The sequence below is a fragment of the Myotis nattereri genome (assembly GCF_964212035.1).
Source record: "Myotis nattereri genome assembly, chromosome: 5".
NCBI classification, from domain to species: Eukaryota; Metazoa; Chordata; class Mammalia; order Chiroptera; family Vespertilionidae; genus Myotis; species Myotis nattereri.
In genome coordinates, this window is record NC_138080.1 from 25,691,983 (window position 1) to 25,711,386 (window position 19,404).

The window sequence follows — 19,404 nt, forward strand, 5'->3', positions numbered from 1 at the left end:
GAAAATTCAAGGTGCACTCTTCCCAGCCCCCTGCCCAGCGGTTTCCCTCCGCTCAGGGCCCATGGGCAGCTCCTGCCTACAGCCATCGTGTGCCAAGTGCAGGCACCAGGGACCCCAACAGTGAACAGGATGCCAGACCCTGCCTTCCCACACTCAGATGCTAGTGGGAGGTTGATGGCACATGGTATGCCAGTAAGAAGATAAAATATGAGGGGCTGGAAGGAACTCAGGGGTCTGATCACACAGTTTTGGGGTACAATGCAGATTACAGACTGCCTCGGGGAGGTGACGACAATCATGCCAAGCCAGGCCCACAGTGATGCAGGGTTCAAATCCTGGAAGAACATCCCATCTACCAGAAGCACAGGCCCCACTGCCCTGAAGGCAGCGATCAAGTTTCCAAACTGTTGGGCACTGAAAACTTCCATCTGTCCCTGTGTGGCATGCCACCACATGGCCAGGAGAAAGAGGTCATTCTCTGACCATCCAGTAAGGAAGGATAAGGACAGCAGTGGTTAACATGATGGACATCAAGGCAGACCACGGTTTAGGGCTGAACTTGCTATTCTCCAGCTGTGTGACCAGGGGCTTCAACGTCCTCATCTGTCAAATGATGATCATGACACAGCCCGCAGGATGAGATGGCAATCCATGTGGAGGGCCTGGTAGCCAATCCCACCACCTGCCTTCCCACTGTTGAAACTGAGGAACTTTAAGCACAGTGGGGTCCCAGGGAGAGGTTTATGCACGCATTCCTGTATGTGCCTGAAAACCATTGCAGGAAGGCCACACCAGAAGACCTAGTATGGGAACAGGCCAGGATCCGGAGGGAGGAAAAGAAGGACTTTTCATGTTATACCTTAAGGGTTTGGAATTTTTACCACATACACAAAAGATAACCAGATAAAGGCAATCGTTACATCTGCTGGGCCTTCCTCCAAGTGAGTGGGTCTGACTAGGTGCACCTCCCCCCTAATCCTGCTGGATGAGGAAGGGGAGTGGGAACAGGCTGCAGATGGTGATGGCTCAGGCCCTATGGCCTAATCAGTGATGGCGAACCTATGACACGCGTGTCAGAGGTGACACGCGAACTCATTTTTTTGGTTGATTTTTCTTTGTTAAATGGCATTTAAATATATAAAATGAATATCAAAGATATGTCTTTGTTTCACTACGGTTGCAAAGATCAAAAAATTTCTATATGTGACACGGCACCAGAGTTAAGTTAGGGTTTTTCAAAATGCTGACACGCCGAGCTCAAAAGGTTTGCCATCACTGGCCTAAGACCTACTACAGCTAGAGGATGGGGCACACCAATATCTCAGCCTCCAGTCACTGGCTCCCTCAGAGCAGGCCTGTACCCACACCACCCCCTCTCAGTGAGTGTGATGGAGGAGGGGCAGTGGCTAGCCAGGTCAGGGTGCCCAGGGCCACTAGAGACTCAGGTTTCTTTAAGCCTGGAGCAGCAGACCTGCATTCCAGGCAGCTGTCACCTGGGAAAGCCCTTCTCCCCCAGCAGGGGAAGCCACATGGCAAAGTAGTTTACAGAACCCTGATTCTGGAGTCAGTTAGCCCTACGTTTGAATCCTGGCTCTTCCATCTGCAAGCAAGGGGACCCTCACCAAATCCTCAGCTTTCATTTCTAGAAAAATATTTCATTGCTTAGTGTTGTCGTAGCACTAATACACCCTTGCCCAGCCCAAGATCCAAGGGCACACAGCAGGTGCTGTTGGCCCCCATGTCCCTAAGGCCAGAGGTAAACAGTAGAGAGGAGGAGACCCAGAGAGAATTCTGGACACGAAGCTATACTAGGCCCAGCCTCACGCCTTGCTTGGGCACATCTTCATTTAGTTTGGGTCTTTAGGCCACGTCAAAATGGCCCATGGTGAAAGGTAACTAACCCTCCCCCTGAATTGGGGGAACATGAGGTTATCTCCCCGGGAGGAGACAAGATGGGAAGGTCCTTCGTTCTATCTGCATTTTATTTCTTAAGGTAAGGGTGGAAGCACACAGTGTTTACTGTGTTATTCTTCATTCCTTTCAAAATATTTCACAATAACTCAACACAGCCACCTCTGCTGGCCCAACGCTGAGTCCAGCGTTGGCAAAATTTACAGGCAGCTGGAAAAGTCAAACAGTTAAATCTACTCCAAGAGGGGCTATGAGAATACAGGTTTCCCATGAAGGCTAATCACTTCCAAAGTCATCCAGTGACAGGATGACAGGACTGTGGAGTGGTGCATGAACAGGGCTGAGGATGGAACAGTCTTCTGGTCAGACAGGCAGCCATCTGGGGGGCACTAACTCCCCCCAAGGTTTCCTGTTGGCATCTGGGTTAGGTAATGCCCCTGCAGCCCAGTATTACTCAGGCCACAGGCTTCTCTGCTGTATTCGGGAGACTGCTGAAGCTGCTCGTGGGGCGTGACACCCTGAGAAACGCCAAGCAGGCCTGTCCCTCGGGAACCATGGGCTGACCACGGGCTTGAGAAGGGTCCCTGCACTAGAGACAACCAAACCTCTTAAATCAGTGATGGCTTGGAGAGGTCAGAAGCCTGAGCGCGGACACTCAGAAGGTTCCTCTCCTGGGGAGGCCAGTTCTACCTTCAGGGGTGGAAAGCTTTGGGCTCTGTAGGCCTGATCTGAACAGGCCCCATCTAATTGCTAGATGTGCAGAAGGGCAACCCCAAGCAAAGGAGGACCAGACAAAGAAAGGGCCTGGCTTTTCTGAAAAGAATCCTAGGGCACCGATTGGGCAGGAGCTATTACATGCAAATATCTCCCCATCCATGCTAATCAGCCCCAGCCCGGCTTTGTGAGCTACAAAAGGGACAGCAGATGTGCGCCAGTTCCTAGGCAGGGCCCTGAAAGCACAGGGGCTTAGCAGATAATTATGAAAGAAGGGGAGGGAGGTGAGCAAGGAAACAAACAGGCAACCCCAGCCCCTCTTGCCTCCTTCACTTGGCCTCTTTTCCCCAACCATGACTTTGAAACTGTGATTTATGCAATACCAGGCACACACCAAGTGCCAGACAGTGCATCAGTTAGTGCTCCCAACCACCTTCCAGGGCACATTTAGCTCGTCTTTAAGTGGGGAAACTGAGACAGAGAGAGAGATGACATGCTGGGAGCGGCTCAGCCTGGGGATCCAGTAGATTGTGAGAGACAGCCAAACCATATTCCTGGGAGATTTGGGCTCAGGAGGCTATGAAGGGCCAGGCCCAGGATACTACTGGGAAGGACATGGGCTCTGGGCCCAGACATAGCCAGGCCTGGCTAGTTGACCATGGCTGGCAGGCGCCATCCCCTGAACCATCACTAAAGGGAGGCAGTGGAGCCTTCCTCCTATGGCTGTGAGGGATCACTGAGGGACCCCACCTGCAACACACAGCAGGAACTGAGCAGGCAGTGCTCTGTAAGGACCGAGACAAACAAGCCCTTGGCAGAGGAGACCCTTAGGGAAGTCTGGAAAGCCAGGCTGACATGAGGTGTGTCACGATCCCTGGGGCTGTGCAGGGAGGCTGGCTCTCTGGGAGGTTGGTACACTCCTCACTCTGGCTCCAGCCGCTGTCTGGGACAGTGCAGGAAGTGGAGCAGGTCTAAGGATCATGAATGTGGCTCCTAGGAAAGAGGGCCGCCCTTGGCCAGCTAAGGGGCCTCAACATGCAGGCCAGTGTGGCTCTGGGGAGGCAGGTGGACGGGGCAGGGGCTGCCTCACAGGGAATGCATGTTGGAGGAAACTGCAGCCAAGGGCTGACTGTCTGGAGTCCCTCTCCAAGACCCATTTTGAAAGAAAGAAAGGTTTTGACCATTGGCCCAGAGGTGAAACAGGATGTCCCGTGGCTGCAGTGCTGGTGGAAAGGCCTCTGTCAGGCCCCTGGGGCTCCAAAGGTCCAACTGGCCCCACTGCACAGGATGTTTGCATTAGGAAGGCCATCACCCACCCGCCCGCTTCACCAGATGTAACTCCAGATGTGTTGCAGGCTATAGGGGACACAATAAAGGGCTCAGCAACTAGCCAGGAATGGCCCTGGCCAGTGCACGCAGTGGTTAGAGCATCTGTCTGCGCAACAGAGTCTCAGGGCACATACCTGGGTTGCAGATTCACTCCCCATCCCCGTTCATGGTGTGTACAGGAGGCAACCAATAGTCAACCATTTGATGCGCCTCTCTCACATCAATTTTTCTCTCCCTTCCCCTCTGAAAAGCAATGGGAAAAATATCCTCGGGTGGGGATTAACAAAACAAACAAAACAAAAAAACCTAAGCAGGAATGAGGAAAAATTGGCTTTGAACTCCAGAAGAGTCCAAGGGGCCATTGCCCTAACAAAAGACAATGACAAGAAGGAACAGGTGGGTGTCTCCTCCATGCCAGGTGCTAGCTGAATCTCCTGGTACAGCCTGGACTCCTCATCAGCGCCCAAGAAGCAGCAGGGCTGGTAGAGGTTACCGAGTGCACTTGGGTTGGCATCCGAACTCTACCATCCATCAGACAGTGCCTCAGCTTCCTGTTTACAAAACAGGGATAGGATCTGTGGCTACTGTGGCTCCCCAAGAGAATGAGCTGGTCTCACCCAACTCACGCTTCTGCCAAGCACCCTTGTGCCAACAGCACACAGCAGATAGCATCCTCTGGGGTTGTTCCATGGTTAGACAAGTCAATGAACATAAAGTGCCTGGCACAGGGCTGCTGGCACATGCTCGGACTCAGTAAACATGAGTCGTGATAGGGCTTGGAAGTGTCCATAAGCAGGGCCCAGGGGGTCGGAGATGAAGGCAGTCAGAGCCAGGCTCTGCAGAGGGGCCCCCTGGGCACACAGGAGAAGTCTGGAAGCTCCAGGCTGCCTTTGCCTGAGCTCCAGCCCAAGGAAGAACGTGGCAAGTTCTTCGGTTATTCATTCCCAGGCCCCTGCAGGGTCACAAGTGTCTCCCTTTTTCATGAAGAAGCTGAACTGCCAGGGTGCTTTCCTTGCTCAGAATCCCATCTGTCCTGGTTGTCAGGCAGGTTTCTATCCATAAAACCATTCCCCTCTGACATGTGTAACAATTCCAGCAAAAAACAAACCCTGGCCACAGGAACACAATTAGTGGGGAGAAATCCACCAACAATCTAAAAGAAAAACAGCCCAGATCCACTCTTGCCAAAGTTGTGAGTGATGAACTGCTTGACAGACAGACAAAAACAGGGAATAAAAGGAGGTTCTCCCCTCTCTGTGTAAGGAGCGGGGGTGGGGAGGAGACAGAGCCCCCTTCCCTTCAACCAGTCTGGACCAGTTTTCGAGAGTGCTCTGCCTGGCAGCCGGGGACAGACCCACCTGACCAAACGAAAACTACCCAGAGGCTAAGGGATAAATCTAGGTCTGGTTTTGAGGGGCAGTTATGTGAATGTACATAGTTGTCGAATGCCCTGAACACCTAATGCCTGGGCATCTGTGTGTTGATTAAAGAATTAAATAAGGAATCAAAAGAATAACCCACAAGATGAGACAAACAAGGGCCATGGAGTCTCCATACCCAACTCCTGCAGGCCTGGGTGGAGCCTGGTCTCAATTTCCTTCATATAACTTTTTTTCAGGGAACAAAGGGAGTGGGGGTGGGGGAAGTCAGGGACTCCAGACTCCTAACCAGAAAGTCAGATCTGGGCAGCAAAACAAGAGTCAGAGCAGGTGCCATGGTTTTCCTGGGCAGATGTGAAGAGGTCCATGCACTATTCCTGAGGCCTGAATCCTGAAGCTTACCAAACAAGTCTTCAAAGTGAGACAATGAGAGGGTGATCACACAAAGGGAGGAGCTCCCTCCTGAGTCATCCCTAACAGGGGGCTCAGACAGGATCTCCAGGGGCACCTCTGTGTCCCACCCAGCTCCAACTGTCAGGGGTTTCATGATCACCCCCACACCTCTGAAACATCATCTCTTCCAGGGCACAGAGCAGGCTGAAGAGATATACAGTGGGGCCTTGACTTCCGAGTGTCCTGACTAACGAGTTTTTCGAGATATGAGCCGTCTGATTTTCTGCTTTGAGTTGCGAGCTAAAATTCGGGTTACGAGCCAGCTAGTTGGTGCAGCGAACGTCACAGTGAACGCCACAACATCAGCCCAGCATCACGTGTCTCACTCGTTCACTTTTTGACAACGAGTAATTTGAGTTACGAGCTCCGTCACGGAACGAATTAAACTTGTAAGTCAAGGCCCCACTGTATCTATATATATAAAACCCTAATATGCAAATAGACCAGTGACGGCGAACCTTTTGAGCTCGGCGTGTCAGCATTTTGAAAAACCCTAACTTAACTCTGGTGCCGTGTCACATATAGAAATTTTTTGATATTTGCAACCATAGTAAAACAAAGACTTATATTTTTGATATTTATTTTATATATTTAAATGCCATTTAACAAAGAAAAATCAACCAAAAAAATGAGTTCGCATGTCACCTCTGACACATGTGTCATAGGTTCGCCATCACTGAAATAGACTGAAGGGCGGAACAACTGAACAACCGGTCACTATGATGTGCACTGACCACCAGGGGGTGCGCGCAGAACATGGTGGGCGTCAGCCGCAGTGGAATGGTGGAGCAGGTGAGCGGGGGCGCCAGACCAAGGTGGGGTGCCAGACACTGTCATCAGGGTGAGCCTCTAGTGGTTACTGAAAATTCTTTGCTTCCGCGTGCCATGGTCCCACCCAGCACTCACACCCACTGCTGGTGCCAGAGCTGCTGCTTGCACCTGCTGCTGGCACCAGCCCCTAATGCTTGGCGCCATCAGCAGGTGCAAGCGGCAGCGGCTGGCCCAATCGCCCTTAAGGGCTTCTCCACCTCCCCCTGCTCCTGAGGGGCGATTGGGGCAGCAGCCGCCACTCCTGAGCCAGCCCCAGCCCCAATCGCTCTGCACTGATAGTGGGTGCAAGCGGAGCCAGTGCAGTCAGCGCATGGGAGTGGCGGCAGCCGGAGCAGCTGAGCCAGGGCACAGAGAATGGGCCGAGACCCGCCCCTGTGCCCACCGCAGCCTTGCGGCCCACAATTCCTTTCAAGGTGCACACATTTGTGCATGGGGCCCCTAGTTATATATAATATATATATAAATATACTATATAATATATAATATATAATATATAATAATATATAATATATACTAGGGGCCCAGTGCACGAAAATTCATGCACTGGGGGGAGGAGGGGTCTCTTAGTCCAGCCTGCACCCTCTCGCAGTCTGGGAGCACTTGGGGATGTCCAACTGATGGCTACAATCTGGCCTCCCTCTGTGGGAGGTGACCAGCAGGCAGACCAGGGGACCGGAAAGTCAGGGACAGCACCGGCCAGCAAGCAGCCGGCCCTGCCCTCCATCACCCCGCCACCGTCCCCTCCTTCTACCCGCTGGCACCCGCCTTGGCTGACCTGGTGTTGCCTGCTCACCGGCCCGCCCCCTGCCCACTGGTTGGTCAGCCGTTCAGTCTATTTGCATATTACACTTTTATTATATAGGATGATACCGTGTTATTCATCTGCTATGTGCTGGGTTGACACCAACCTTTGAAACTACCTTTGTCCAGAAAGGAAACTGTAGTGACGACAAGGGTCACGTGGCCAGGGTCACAAGATCATATCAAGGTTAGGCTTCCTAACCTATGCTAATCACAACCTTCAGCATCTTCTGACCCAGAGAGGGCTGCTGCAGTCCAGGAGGGGAAGGGAGAATATTCCACCCAGGAAATGCAAAGCAGGGGCAAGACACTGCACACCCTAGCTGCCCTCAGAGCAGGCTGATACCCCAGCAGAGTTACTGCCCCCCTGACCCTGGGTTCTCTCCTTCCCACCTCAATTCTCTCTGGCCTGTGGCCTCTTACCCCCACACATAGCTCCTTAACTACCATTCTCTTTACACTGGGCCCTTGACCACTTCCTATACAGTGGGAGATGGGGTTCCTCCTCTGCCTTCTCTCTGCTCCCCAAGACTAGGTGTGCTGGGAGTGGGGATCGTGTCTGACTTGTGCAGCAGGGCTGTGCCTACAGTCCAGGCACAGACGTCCACCCTCGCCAAGGCCACCTGCCACCGGCCAAGCCCTCAGTGAGGCCTCCCTATCAACAAGGAAGCTGAGATTCGGCAGGCTGAGGCTCACTCGTGATCATCCTACTTGGAAAGGGCAGGGAACAGAACTGGGCTAACCCAGACACAGCCACAGGGGTCACTTCCCTCCGAACCCTTTTGAAATAAATGCTACGCCCCTTTGCTGGGGCCCGCCCCTCCCCCATGCATCCCATGCTCCCCCTGCTCCAACCACACCGGCTGCTGGCTGCTCTTTTTTTTTTTTTTAATATATTTTATTGATTTTTTTACAGAGAGGAAGGGAGAGGGATAGAGAGTTAGAAACATCGATGAGAGAGAAACATCGATCAGCTGCCTCCTGCACACCCCCTACTGGGGATGTGACCGCAACCAAGGTACATGCCCTTGACCGGAATCGAACCTGGGAGCCTTCAGTCCACAGGCTGACGCTCTATCCACTGAGCCAAAATGGTTAGGGCTGCTGGCTGCTGGCTGCTCTTAGCCATGCAGGACCCACAACCTCACTCTTAGAGGTCTTCCCACCACAGGGGAACAGGCACAATTTTTTTTTTTTTTTTGCAATCTTTAAGCTGCTGAGAATTTACTGATGCATCTTCATGAATTTCTTCAAGAAACATAGATTAATGCTTTGAGATAAAAACAGCCAAGAGGCATCAGAAGACATTTAGGTGAAAGGAAGCAGGCACTATTTTTACTTCTGTTAGCTCATAACTCACAACAACCCTTCAAGGTGGATGCTATCAAGATCCATTTTACAGCAAAGGAAACTGAGGTACAGAGAGGGCATTCAGATGGTGAAGTGTGGGTCAGAACTTGGCCCAGCCCCCACCTGCTCTTCTACTGACGGCTTCAATGTTCCATCCTGAGCAGGTCCACCCAGCCCCCTACCCCCTCCTTGACCAAACCCCCACTGCCTCCTCCAATGTTGTTGAGCATCAGCTCATTATTTTCTCCCAGGCACAGAGCATTAGGAGCACTAGCACATTGGAGGTGATTGCTGACTTAGTGCCTGTCACACAACACCCCCAGACCCAAAGTTGTGGGGCCATGTGCTTATTGTAGGTGTCACTGTATCCCCAGCTCCTAAAACTGTAAATGGCACACAGCAAATGCTCAGTAAAATTTTGCTGTTTAAAGTTAGATGAATGGTAACTACTGCAATAAAAAGACAGCAAGTCTACTCTCCATACCCATTTCTGGTTGAAGGAGTCTCCCTATTTTCAAAGAACTGTGGGTGGGCCCTGCCATCCTGGGTGAGGTTCAGCTCTCCCACTTCGAATTCAGCCCTGCCCCACCAAACCGGCCAACTAACTGGGTCCCCTCCCCACTGCAGCCCTCCAAGGAAGCTGCCCTCCAGGTCAGAAATCCAGTGACCTCCCCAAGGCTCTAGCTCTAACCCTGGGCAGCAGCCAATATTGCTAACCTCTTCATCCTGCCTGTTCAAAGCTGCTCCCCACTCCCCGAGACCCAGCAGACACAGGGCCCCCTGCCCCCGCCTCTCCCACTGACTACCACCATCCCTTACAAGCCAGGAGCATCCACTTCCCCCCCCTCCGCCCCCCCCCCGCCCCGCCCCGCTCTGGTACTGTCCTCCAGTTCCTGTCAGCCTTTCTCTGATCACAGATCCCTCTGAGGGAGATCATAAGAAGGAAGACTCTCCTCCTGACCAAATGCACATAAAACCAATAGTAACACCAAGGCCATGGTTTACCAGATGCATACGAAGTGAAGCATTTTACATGTGTTCCCTCTGGAGAGGTGCCACTGTCACACCTTTTCTACAATCAAAGAGGCTTATCTGAGTCACAGCCACTGACTCTTGTCCTTGTGCCCTTATGCAAAATTGCATACAATTTCAGGGAATTGTGGGACCCCACGAGCTGTCCACAGACTTCAGGCTAAGAGCCCCAGCTCTGAGTGGCCTCCACTCTCCACCTGGAGCAGTCAGGTATGACCCTCCATCCCGCCCTCTCTGGGATGGGCATCTTGACAGATGTCCTGACAAACTTAAACTCACCACCTCCCTGGGTAGCAGGCAGATCCCAGACACGGAGCGGACTCCTGGGGAAAGAAAACACACTAGCACCAACAAGGGTACCTGATCCTCCCCCATTCTGCTAAATCTGACCTGGTCCAAAGTCTGGCACCTGCGAATCAACATGAGTTCATGCCACACCCCTCCTGTTAAAAGGCCCTGCGTGACTATCACGTCCAGACCCCTAAACGTAATGCATGTTTCCTCGCTTGCCAGGTAACACACACAGTGCAGCCCTCTTTTCTCCTGTGATCTCACACACAGACCCCAACAACCCTAAAGAGGGTATGATGCTGGGCCCTCAGCCCCTTGTCTGAAACATGTAGGCCCACGTAGGCAGTCTTCAGAGATATTGCAGGATTGGTTCCAGACCACCGTAATAAAGTGAGTAGCACAATAAAGCAAGTCATCATCTTTTTTCTGGTGGAGGGTCTTGCCTTCAATTTGTTAAAAAAACACACAAACCCGCAAGACCTGTAAAGCACAATAATGCAACGTGCAATAAAATGAGGTACACCTGTACAAACTCTTCAGTTTTATAAAGGTAGCAGGTACAGATAATGTAGATTGTCCCCAGCAGAGTATGGGTAACACCTGTAACCAAACATATTTTACAGGGAAACATAGGATTAGTCACACTAAATTGGATATGTAGAGATAATAAAGAACCGAGGCGGCAGAGTTCAGGTCTGATTAAATTTTGCTGTCAAATGAATGGCAGATTAGGTTTCCAGAAGTTCTGGATTTCCAAATTGCCAGGGAGGGCTGTGGACTACACAGGTTGCAAATGGAGGTGAGGAAGGAGAGAGGCTGCAGGGTGGGCAGGGGGACTAAAAGCCAGGCCAGGTTAGGACTGGGTGTAACAGCCCTTACCCGCACAGGGATTCACCTGAGCCACCTAAAGGAAGGGTCTGGGGGCCAAAGGAGATTGCAGGCTAAGGGAAAGAGATGTTATCCCACACCAGATGGAGACCTGGGTTCAGACAAATGCTTCTCTATTTTAAGAAACAAACCACTGCAAGTGAAAGGACAGATGACTATTGGCGCAAGGCCTGTGTTAGGGTGGCAGCAGGCAGAAAGATGTCTCTGGCTAACTGGGGTGGCATAGCCCCTTCTGAAGGTGGCACTATTCTCTATCTGGTCTCAGGGCATGTAGGCCTGGGATTGCCAGGCTTTCTGATTTTTCAGAAGTACTAAGTCAGATTTTGATGTGAAATCAACCAGTTTTTAAAATATTGGATATCTACTTTTATTTTAACCCTGTGGCCAAGCAAACCCTTCTGGCAGGTCACTCACAACCCTTGACCAAGGGTCATGAGCTTTGCTATCTTGTCCCCAATGCCCTGAGCAGAATTCGAATTCACCTTTTGTTCATTATCACAACTCCTGAACCCCTGAATGCTTCTGGGATGGGCTAAGGTGAAACTATTCAGTTACATTCCTGTTCTGTTCTCTGGTCTGGAAGCTTCCACAGGCTTCTCTCTCCCTGCTCCAGCTACACCATAACCTATTAGCAGAGTAATCTTCAGAAATACCATTTGTATCATGTTAGTCCTCTGGGAAAACGTAGTCCTGACCACATATAGGAAAAGGACGTCACTTGTAAAACATGACTTGGACCCAACTTTGTTACCTCTCCTTTAGCTCCCCACTTCCTCAGAGACCCCTTTGCTCCACGACAGGCTGCTGCCCCCACCCTCCATCCACTTGAGCACCTCTCCATGTCCTTCCCAGCAATTTGGCTATATCCACATCCTACGCACTGTGGCCAAGGCGTCTGTCTCTCAGTGTCTGTTCTCCCTTTCCCCTACAGAAAAAGAAACCCTGAAATTAGCTAAGCGCATGACCATTTGTACCAAAGACTACATTTCCCAGCCTTCCTTGTGCTAGTGGTGGCCATGTGACTATATTCTAGACAATGAGATGAAAGCAAAAAACCCCTCAACCAGCTTTTGGGAACCTCCGATAACAGACACCTGGATGGACCCTTGGCATCCTTTACGTCTTCTTTGTCCTGCTGCCTGGAAACCATGTTGTAATGGCTGAACTTCAGCCACCAAGTTGATAACAATGACAAGACCTCACTCCAGGAAGGACCTGGGTCTGAAGACTTCCTCAAGTAGAGGCTTCACACCAGCCCTGGTCTGCCAACCTCCAGACTTTAGCATAAAAAGCATGAGAAATAAAACGTCATCTCGTTTAAGCCACTAATTCTTTGGGTATGTGTTATGAACAAACAAATTGAATCCTGATCACCATTTTTCACTGAACCACTCTGCATTAAGACAGCAGCCCCAATAGCCCTGAACTCTAAACCCAGCTCTGCTGCCTGCCAGCCATGCCACCTGGTCAATCAAGCCTTTCCACCTGTTTTCCACCAATACAACGGGAATGGTGTCCTTGACCTCACAGGACTGTCTTAAGGACCAATGGTAACACACAGCAAGAGTCACACCTGTCGGGCCAACTGGCCCACACAGTCCAGAAAGTGCACTCTATCTGGCCCGCGCAATCAGGAAACTTCATAATCAAAACAAACATGATGAAAGGCTTTTCCATTTCTTTTAAAACTGGCAGATCTGGGATCCCTGTCTGAGGCCAAGTTCCCGCAGTGCCCCCTCCTTCTGCCTGCTTCATTAATTTATCCCAGGGGTCCACAAGCTTTTACTGTCAAAGGCCAGCAAATAAGTATTTTAGGTTTTGCATGACACAATGATTTGGGTTGAATATTCTTTGGATTGTCTTTAAAAATCCAAACCTTCAAAAATATATAAACTTCCCTTAGCTTTGACTATATAAAAATAGGCTAGCCCTAGCTGGTTTGGCTCAGTGGGTAGAGTGTCGGCCTGGACTGAAGGGTCCTGGGTTCGATTCTGGTCAAGGGCACATGCCTGGATTGCCTGCTCGATCCCCAGTAGGGGCCAGGCAGGAAGCAGCCGCTCGATGATTCTCTCTCTTTTTTAAAAAAAATATATTTTATTGATTTTTTACAGAGAGGAAGGGAGAGAGATAGAGAGTTAGAAACATCGATGAGAGAGAAACATCGATCAGCTGCCTCCTGCACATCTCCTACTGGGGATGTACCCGCAACCAAGGTACATGCCCTTGACTGGAATCGAACCTGGGACCTTTCAGTCCGCAGGCCGACGCTCTATCCACTGAGCCAAACCGGTTTTGGCTCAATGATTCTCTCTTATCATTGATGTTTCTCCTTTTTATTTTTTAATATATTTTAATTGACTTTTTACAGAGAGGAAAGAAGAGGGATAGAGAGTTAGAAACATCGGGAGAAACATCGGTCAGCTGCCTCCTGCACACCCCCTACTGGGGATCAAGCCTGCAACCAAGGTACATGCCCTCCACTGGAATCCAACCAGGGACCTTTCAGTACACGGTCTGACGCTCTATCTGCTGAGCCAAACCGGTCAGGGCACATCATTGATGTTTCTCTCTCCCTCTCCCTTTCATTCTAAAATCAATAAAAAAATAAAAATAAAAATAAATTTTAAAAAAGGCTGCAGACCCAACCTGGCCCATAGGCAACAGTTTGCTCACAGGCCGTAATTTATACCATTATCCTTTCCCCAGCTACTCCCAAGGTCAAGCAATTGAGTATGTGAACACAAGTTTATGCAGTGTTGGTACACAGTAAATGCTCAATGAAGAACAGCAGCCAATAGGAACAACAGGTACCAGTGAAATATGAATGCCCTTTCAGTATTACTTTCTTGATTTTCACCCCAACATGTCACTGAATATTCTAAAGGCTAGGCACATATGATAAACTCTTCTGTGCCCTCACCCCCTCCCACAGATGTGTGTGTGTGTTGGGGGGGGGGGGGGGCGTTTACCATGAGTATGACTGAAGGAAATCACAAGGGTTTCAGATTCTGTGGCAGCAGGCCATTCTTCACCTGTTTGCACAGAGGGTTTTTCTCTGGGGTTTCCATATCCTGGCATGCCCCCACAAACTGATATTTAGCCCTGTATGAGCCAGTCTTGCTATATATTTCTTCCTAGCCAAAGGGTTGGGGACAATCCAGAGAGCCAACCAAAGTAACTTGTGCTGACCAAGAAAACAAGTGACACAGTCATCTCCAGAAAGTCTGCCATGGGACTGAGGAACTAAGAGTCTGTTTTGCTCTCTGCCCTGGCCACCCCACGATGGGCTTCCTCAAGGAGCTGCATCCTTCGGGGGGGCAGGAGGGGGGGGCAGCTTGCTCCAAGTACTCCAGATGCTGTGCCAAAGCTTCCTCAAGCCCAGGAAAGCTGTACCTCTGCCCAGGGAAAATGGCCTGGTTTTTGGTAGCTGCCATTTAGTCAATGCTATGGACACAGGGCGACTTCAAGAGGCAAGAAGGGGTAGGGAAAAGCTACTTCAGTTGGCAAGAAGGAAGGGTGACTGGGACAAGGCCTTTTGCAGCTGTCATCGTTCCCACACAGAGGGTACTAGCCGATGTTGCTCCAAGGTTAGAGTGTCATCCCATGCACTGAAGGGTCACAGGCTCAATTCCATAAGGGCACATACCTAGGTTGCAGGTCTGATCCCAATCGGGGTGTGTGGGTGACACAACTAATCCATGTTTCTCTCTCACATCGATGTTTTTCTCTCTCTGTCTCTCTTTCTCTCCCTTCCTCTCTCTCTAGAATCAATGAAAAAAACATATCCTCGGGTGAGGATTTAAAAAAAAAAGGAAAACAGGGCTGGCCCTAGCTGGGTAGCTCAGTTGGTTAGTGCTGTCCCAATACACCAAGATTGTGGGTTCAATCCCCAGTCAGGGAAAATATAAGAGTCAACCAATGAATGCATGGGTAGGTGGAACAAGTCGATGTTTCTCTCTCTTTCTCCCCTCCTCTCTCTCTCTAAAATCAAATTTTTTAAATATATTTTATTGATGTTTTACAGAGAGGAAGGGAGAGCCATAGAGAGTTAGAAACATCGATAAGCGAGAAACATCGACCAGCCGCCTCCTGCACACCCCCCACTGGGGATGTGCCTGCAGCCAAGGTATATGCCCTTGACTGGAATCGAACCTGGGACCCTTCAGTCCGCAGGCCAACGCTCTATCCACTGAGCCAAACCGGTTAGGGCTCTAAAATCAAACTTAAAAAGAAAGCAATAGGGCTGTATGTCCTGCTACCCTTACCCAGCTCCCAGACGTGCCACCTCAGGCAGAGGTTGCAGCCCAGAGGTCCCTCTTCCATCTGCAGGAAATGTAAGATAGCTGGGCAGGCTGCAGTATAAGGGGATCCCTCCCAGAAAAGCCAGTCCTCCTTTACTACTCTATACCAATAACATCACAGTCACTAATATCTATAGAAATAGTGACTATTTAATGCCAGACACCCTGCTCCACAACCCCATGGTCCACTTCACACACATTCCTGGGGTTCCAAGTAGCAGCATTGCGGATGAGGAAACCGAGGCTGTGTGCAGGTAGTATGCTATAGGTAAGGAAATAGGTTCGGGGAGGTGAAATGGCTAGTGTAAGACCATACCAGTCAGACTCCACATTCAGAATCCTTGCCTGCATCCAAAGATGCCTCTGGCCCAAGTCCCACATGGAGGAACTGGGAAATTCGTGCAGGTATCCAGGCCAACCCTGTCCCAACCCAAACACAAATTCAAATCCTAGGGGTGATCTAGAAACAGAAGCAGCTCGAAAGACTCCACCTCATGAGGGACAAGGGAGCAAAACTGGGCTCCTGATGCTTTCTCACTTGGCCAAAGAAGCATTTAGATCCCAGAAGGATCCAGGTGGGAAGATGCTGAGGCCAGAGAGGAAATTCATCCCAAGAGAAGGCCTAAAGCTTCCAGCAGCCTGGTTAACCCCCAAGTCCCAACCCCGCATGCCTGCACATTTCCTCAGTGGCTAGGCCATCTCTGACTTTTTCCAGGGGACTGTCAGTCAGCACTCCATACCCAGCAGGCCTGCTCTCAGATCCAGGAGCAGTGTGCAGCCCACACTCCAGCCCTGGGACTTTGCACTCCCCAGTACCCTTCACAGCAGTCCTCTCCTGTGCACCCACTCTCCAGGCCTGCTCAGGAACCAATGCCGCCTCACTCAGACTAAGGAACCCAACCTACTTGGAGGCCATCGCCAGCCAGTTATTGGAGGAGTTACAGGTAGCACCTCCAAGAAGTGTCCATTTATAAGGAAACATGCTATGCCACACAGTCCTATCATCACCCCCATTCTACCAATGAGGAAACTGAGGCACAGGCATACAACTACGGTAGGGCATTAGTCAAGCCCACATAGTGGACAAAAAAAGAAAAACTATGTCCAAGCCATAACCCCCAGAACCTATGAAGATGACTTCACCGTTGGTAAAAAGGATCTGTGCAGACGTGATAAGGATCTTGAGATAAGATCATCCTGGACTTAGGATGGGCTCTAACTCCAAAGATAAGTGAAGGGAAGAGACAGGGAAGAAGGGGTGTGAAGACGGAGGCACAGATCAGAGTTGTGTTGCTGTACGCCAAGCAATACCTGGAGCCATGGAAGCTAGAAGAGGCAAGAAAGGAGCATCCGGAGGGAATGTGGCTCTGCCAACACTTTGATTTCAGACTTTGGGCCAGGAACTATGTGAGAATACATTCCTGCTGTTTTAAGCCACCACATTTGCTACGGCAGCCCTGGGAGACTAAGGCAAGCAGGTTCAGCTGATTCCAGAACCCCCGCTCTCGACCCCACACTACGTTAGGTGAACATAAAGGGGGGTGGGAGGCGGGGGAATCTTTGAGACTCGTGAGACTATATCATCCCAGACTAAGATCTGTTAGAAAAACATGAACTTTCTCCTCTTTACAAATAATACTCCAGTTATGAATTGCCTCAAAAAGAGAAGTGCTATCTGCACAGCTCATACAATGCAAGATTACCAGCAAAAAACACAAAAGTAAAAACTCCGCTGAACAAAGATGCTAAGAGGGGAAACTGGGTATGGAGCATATGGGAACTTTCTGTACTATCTTCCTAATAATCCTATCAACCCCAAATTGTTTTAAAATCAAAAGAAGTTTATTTACAAAGGAAAATCAACTCTCCTGAAACTCCCTTGGGGGTCAGCCTTGGGACCCTAGTTTGAAAAACTCTACCCTACTTTACTCTGTTCCCCATTAATACTTGCAGAATGATTGCCCGTATTTGTGACCTGGGGGATCCTACTCAGCTTAAGATGGACCTTAAGTGTCTGTCCTGAGCTCTGATGTCCACCTGGGACACCTTTCTCCCTTCTCATCTGGTCCAGGATCTAGCTCTGCCCCAGCAAAGTGGGGTGGACACTTGGGGAAACAGGCACAGCTCCCGGAGTTTGGGTTTTCTAAGTGGAGGCACCGGGAGAAACCTGTGTGAACCTACTATCTTCACACCCTATACCCGAAGTGGCCAAAAATCCACACGCGCTACAGCCAGTAAGAGACTCCTGAGTGGCTCCCCCAGAGCATATGTGTAAGAAACCCTGAGAGACAAAGCTGAATGAAACATAATAGCAAAATCTGAAGGAGGAATCAAGAAGGGGGGAGAACAGACAAGAAAGAGTAACAAAAGAAAGAGGCTGAACTACAAAGACTAGGGGTCCTTGGCAAACACATTTGTGATCCCCGCCCCCCCCTAAAATGTCAGTTTTGAAACTAGCTTCTGAAAAAGCACCCAGCTTCTCACACCCCCGAAAGGAGACCCGAGGACCACGGCACAGGAGGAAACTGTTACCCCTTCAGCGGCGGCAGGACCGGCCTCTCCATTCCCGGCATCGCCCAGCGCACCCAGGTGCTCGCACCCCCCCCTCCTCCTGCCCTGGTCGCCGAGTTTCCCACTCGGGGGTCCCGACACCACGCCCTCCCGATGGGTGGACCCGGCCCCCGAAGCCGCCCCAGACCGGGCACCACTTTCCCACCGCGCTCAGCAGCCCAGGGGGCCCCTGCGACGGCCAGAAACTGCCCACACGCCTCGCCCCCGGCCCGGGCGGCCACACCCGGCCGCGCGCCTCCCCACCTCGGGCCCCCTTCGCTCCCACCCAGCCCCCACGCCCCTGGCGTCATCCGAACCCACCTTCCACTCTCGGCCCCCCACTTCCTGCCCATCCACCCCCTCCCAACCTCAGGGCCCTCGCTCCCCCATTTCCCGCTTCCCTCCGCACACCGGGCACCTCACCTCTGACCGCCACGCACGCCCTCTCTCCTGCCTCCGCTCCCTGATCCAGTTCCTCCACACCCCTCCGCCGGGCCCCACGCCGCGCGCTCCCTGCGCCGGGCCCCGCACACCCCACACCAGGCCCCCGGGGCTCGGGGCCCTCGCCCTCGGGCCGCAAGCCCCTCACCCACCCCCGCCGCCGCGTCCCTCCCGCCCCGGGCCCCCGCCCGACCCGCCTCGTGCGCCGTCGCCACGCGCCGCCCGGCCGTCTGCCCGGGCCCGGGACCCCGCACTCACGGCTGAAGAGGGCGATGCCCGCCGACTCCGGGCCGGCGCGCACTTCGAGGCGCAGCGCCTGATGCTCCGCGTGCCGCTGGATCTCGCCGTTCGCGTCGCCAATGGTGAGGAGGCGGGTGCCGGAGAACACCGACACAGTCGCGCAGGGCCCCACGACGCCGGCGCCCGCCGTCACCATAATGCCCGCGCCCGGCCCCGCCGTCGCCGCCGCCGCTGCCATCTTAGATCCGGCTCCAGGCCCCACTGCCGCCGCCGCGCCCGGGCCCAGGCCGCCGCCGCTACTGCCGCCGCCGCCGCCGCCGCCGCCGCCGCGCAGGCCGAGGCCGAGGCCGAGCCGGGCAGCGCCGCCTGCGGGCCACGCGCCGCCTCGCTGCCACCGCCGACGGCCCGGCCCCGTGGCGCAGCGCCCCCTGCCGGCCGCCCTGGGCGCGGGGAGGGAGCACGCGGGGGACCACACTCGCAGCGGGAAGGGGTCGGCCCCGCCCCGCCTCACTCGGCCTCGCGCGAACGGTCGCCGCTTTGTGAGGTGGTCGGTGGCCCCGGCGCGGCGGCGGCGGGAGCGTACGTCAGGGGGCGGTGCTCGGCCTCGGACACGCCCCCAGCTGAGCCCCGCCCCCAGCTCGCAGAGGAAAGGCCCCGCTAATGAGCCGTGCGAGTGTGGAGGCCGGAGGAGGGCGGGCAGGAGCGCGTCGGGGGCGGTGCTCGGCCGTGCGCCCTCGCCCGGGTCCGCCCAGCGCCAAGGGCCGCGCTTTATGAGGCGGTGCCCCAGTCCGGGAAGCGGTGGGGGCGTGTCTGACGCCACGGCTTGGACACGCCCCTGAGGCTGGCCCCGCCCCCTCCCTGCCTGGCTGTGGGAGGCGGCGTGAGGAGGGGCA

The 19,404-nt window shown here is 52.6% G+C and overlaps 1 protein-coding gene across 2 annotated transcripts in view; it reads right to left on the minus strand.

Moving 5' to 3' along the window:
• The window catches only part of CARM1 (coactivator associated arginine methyltransferase 1), a gene marked incomplete at its 5' end in the record, with an annotated part of 48,960 nt that extends 30,211 nt beyond the window's left edge, over positions 1-18,749 (minus strand). For both annotated transcript variants that reach the window (XM_081091560.1, XM_081091559.1), the window contains one exon: positions 18,530-18,749. In XM_081091560.1, coding sequence (XP_080947686.1) covers positions 18,530-18,749 — 220 coding nt within the window. The remainder of the gene's footprint in view (positions 1-18,529) is intronic.
• Between the last annotated feature and the right edge of the window lie 655 nt (positions 18,750-19,404).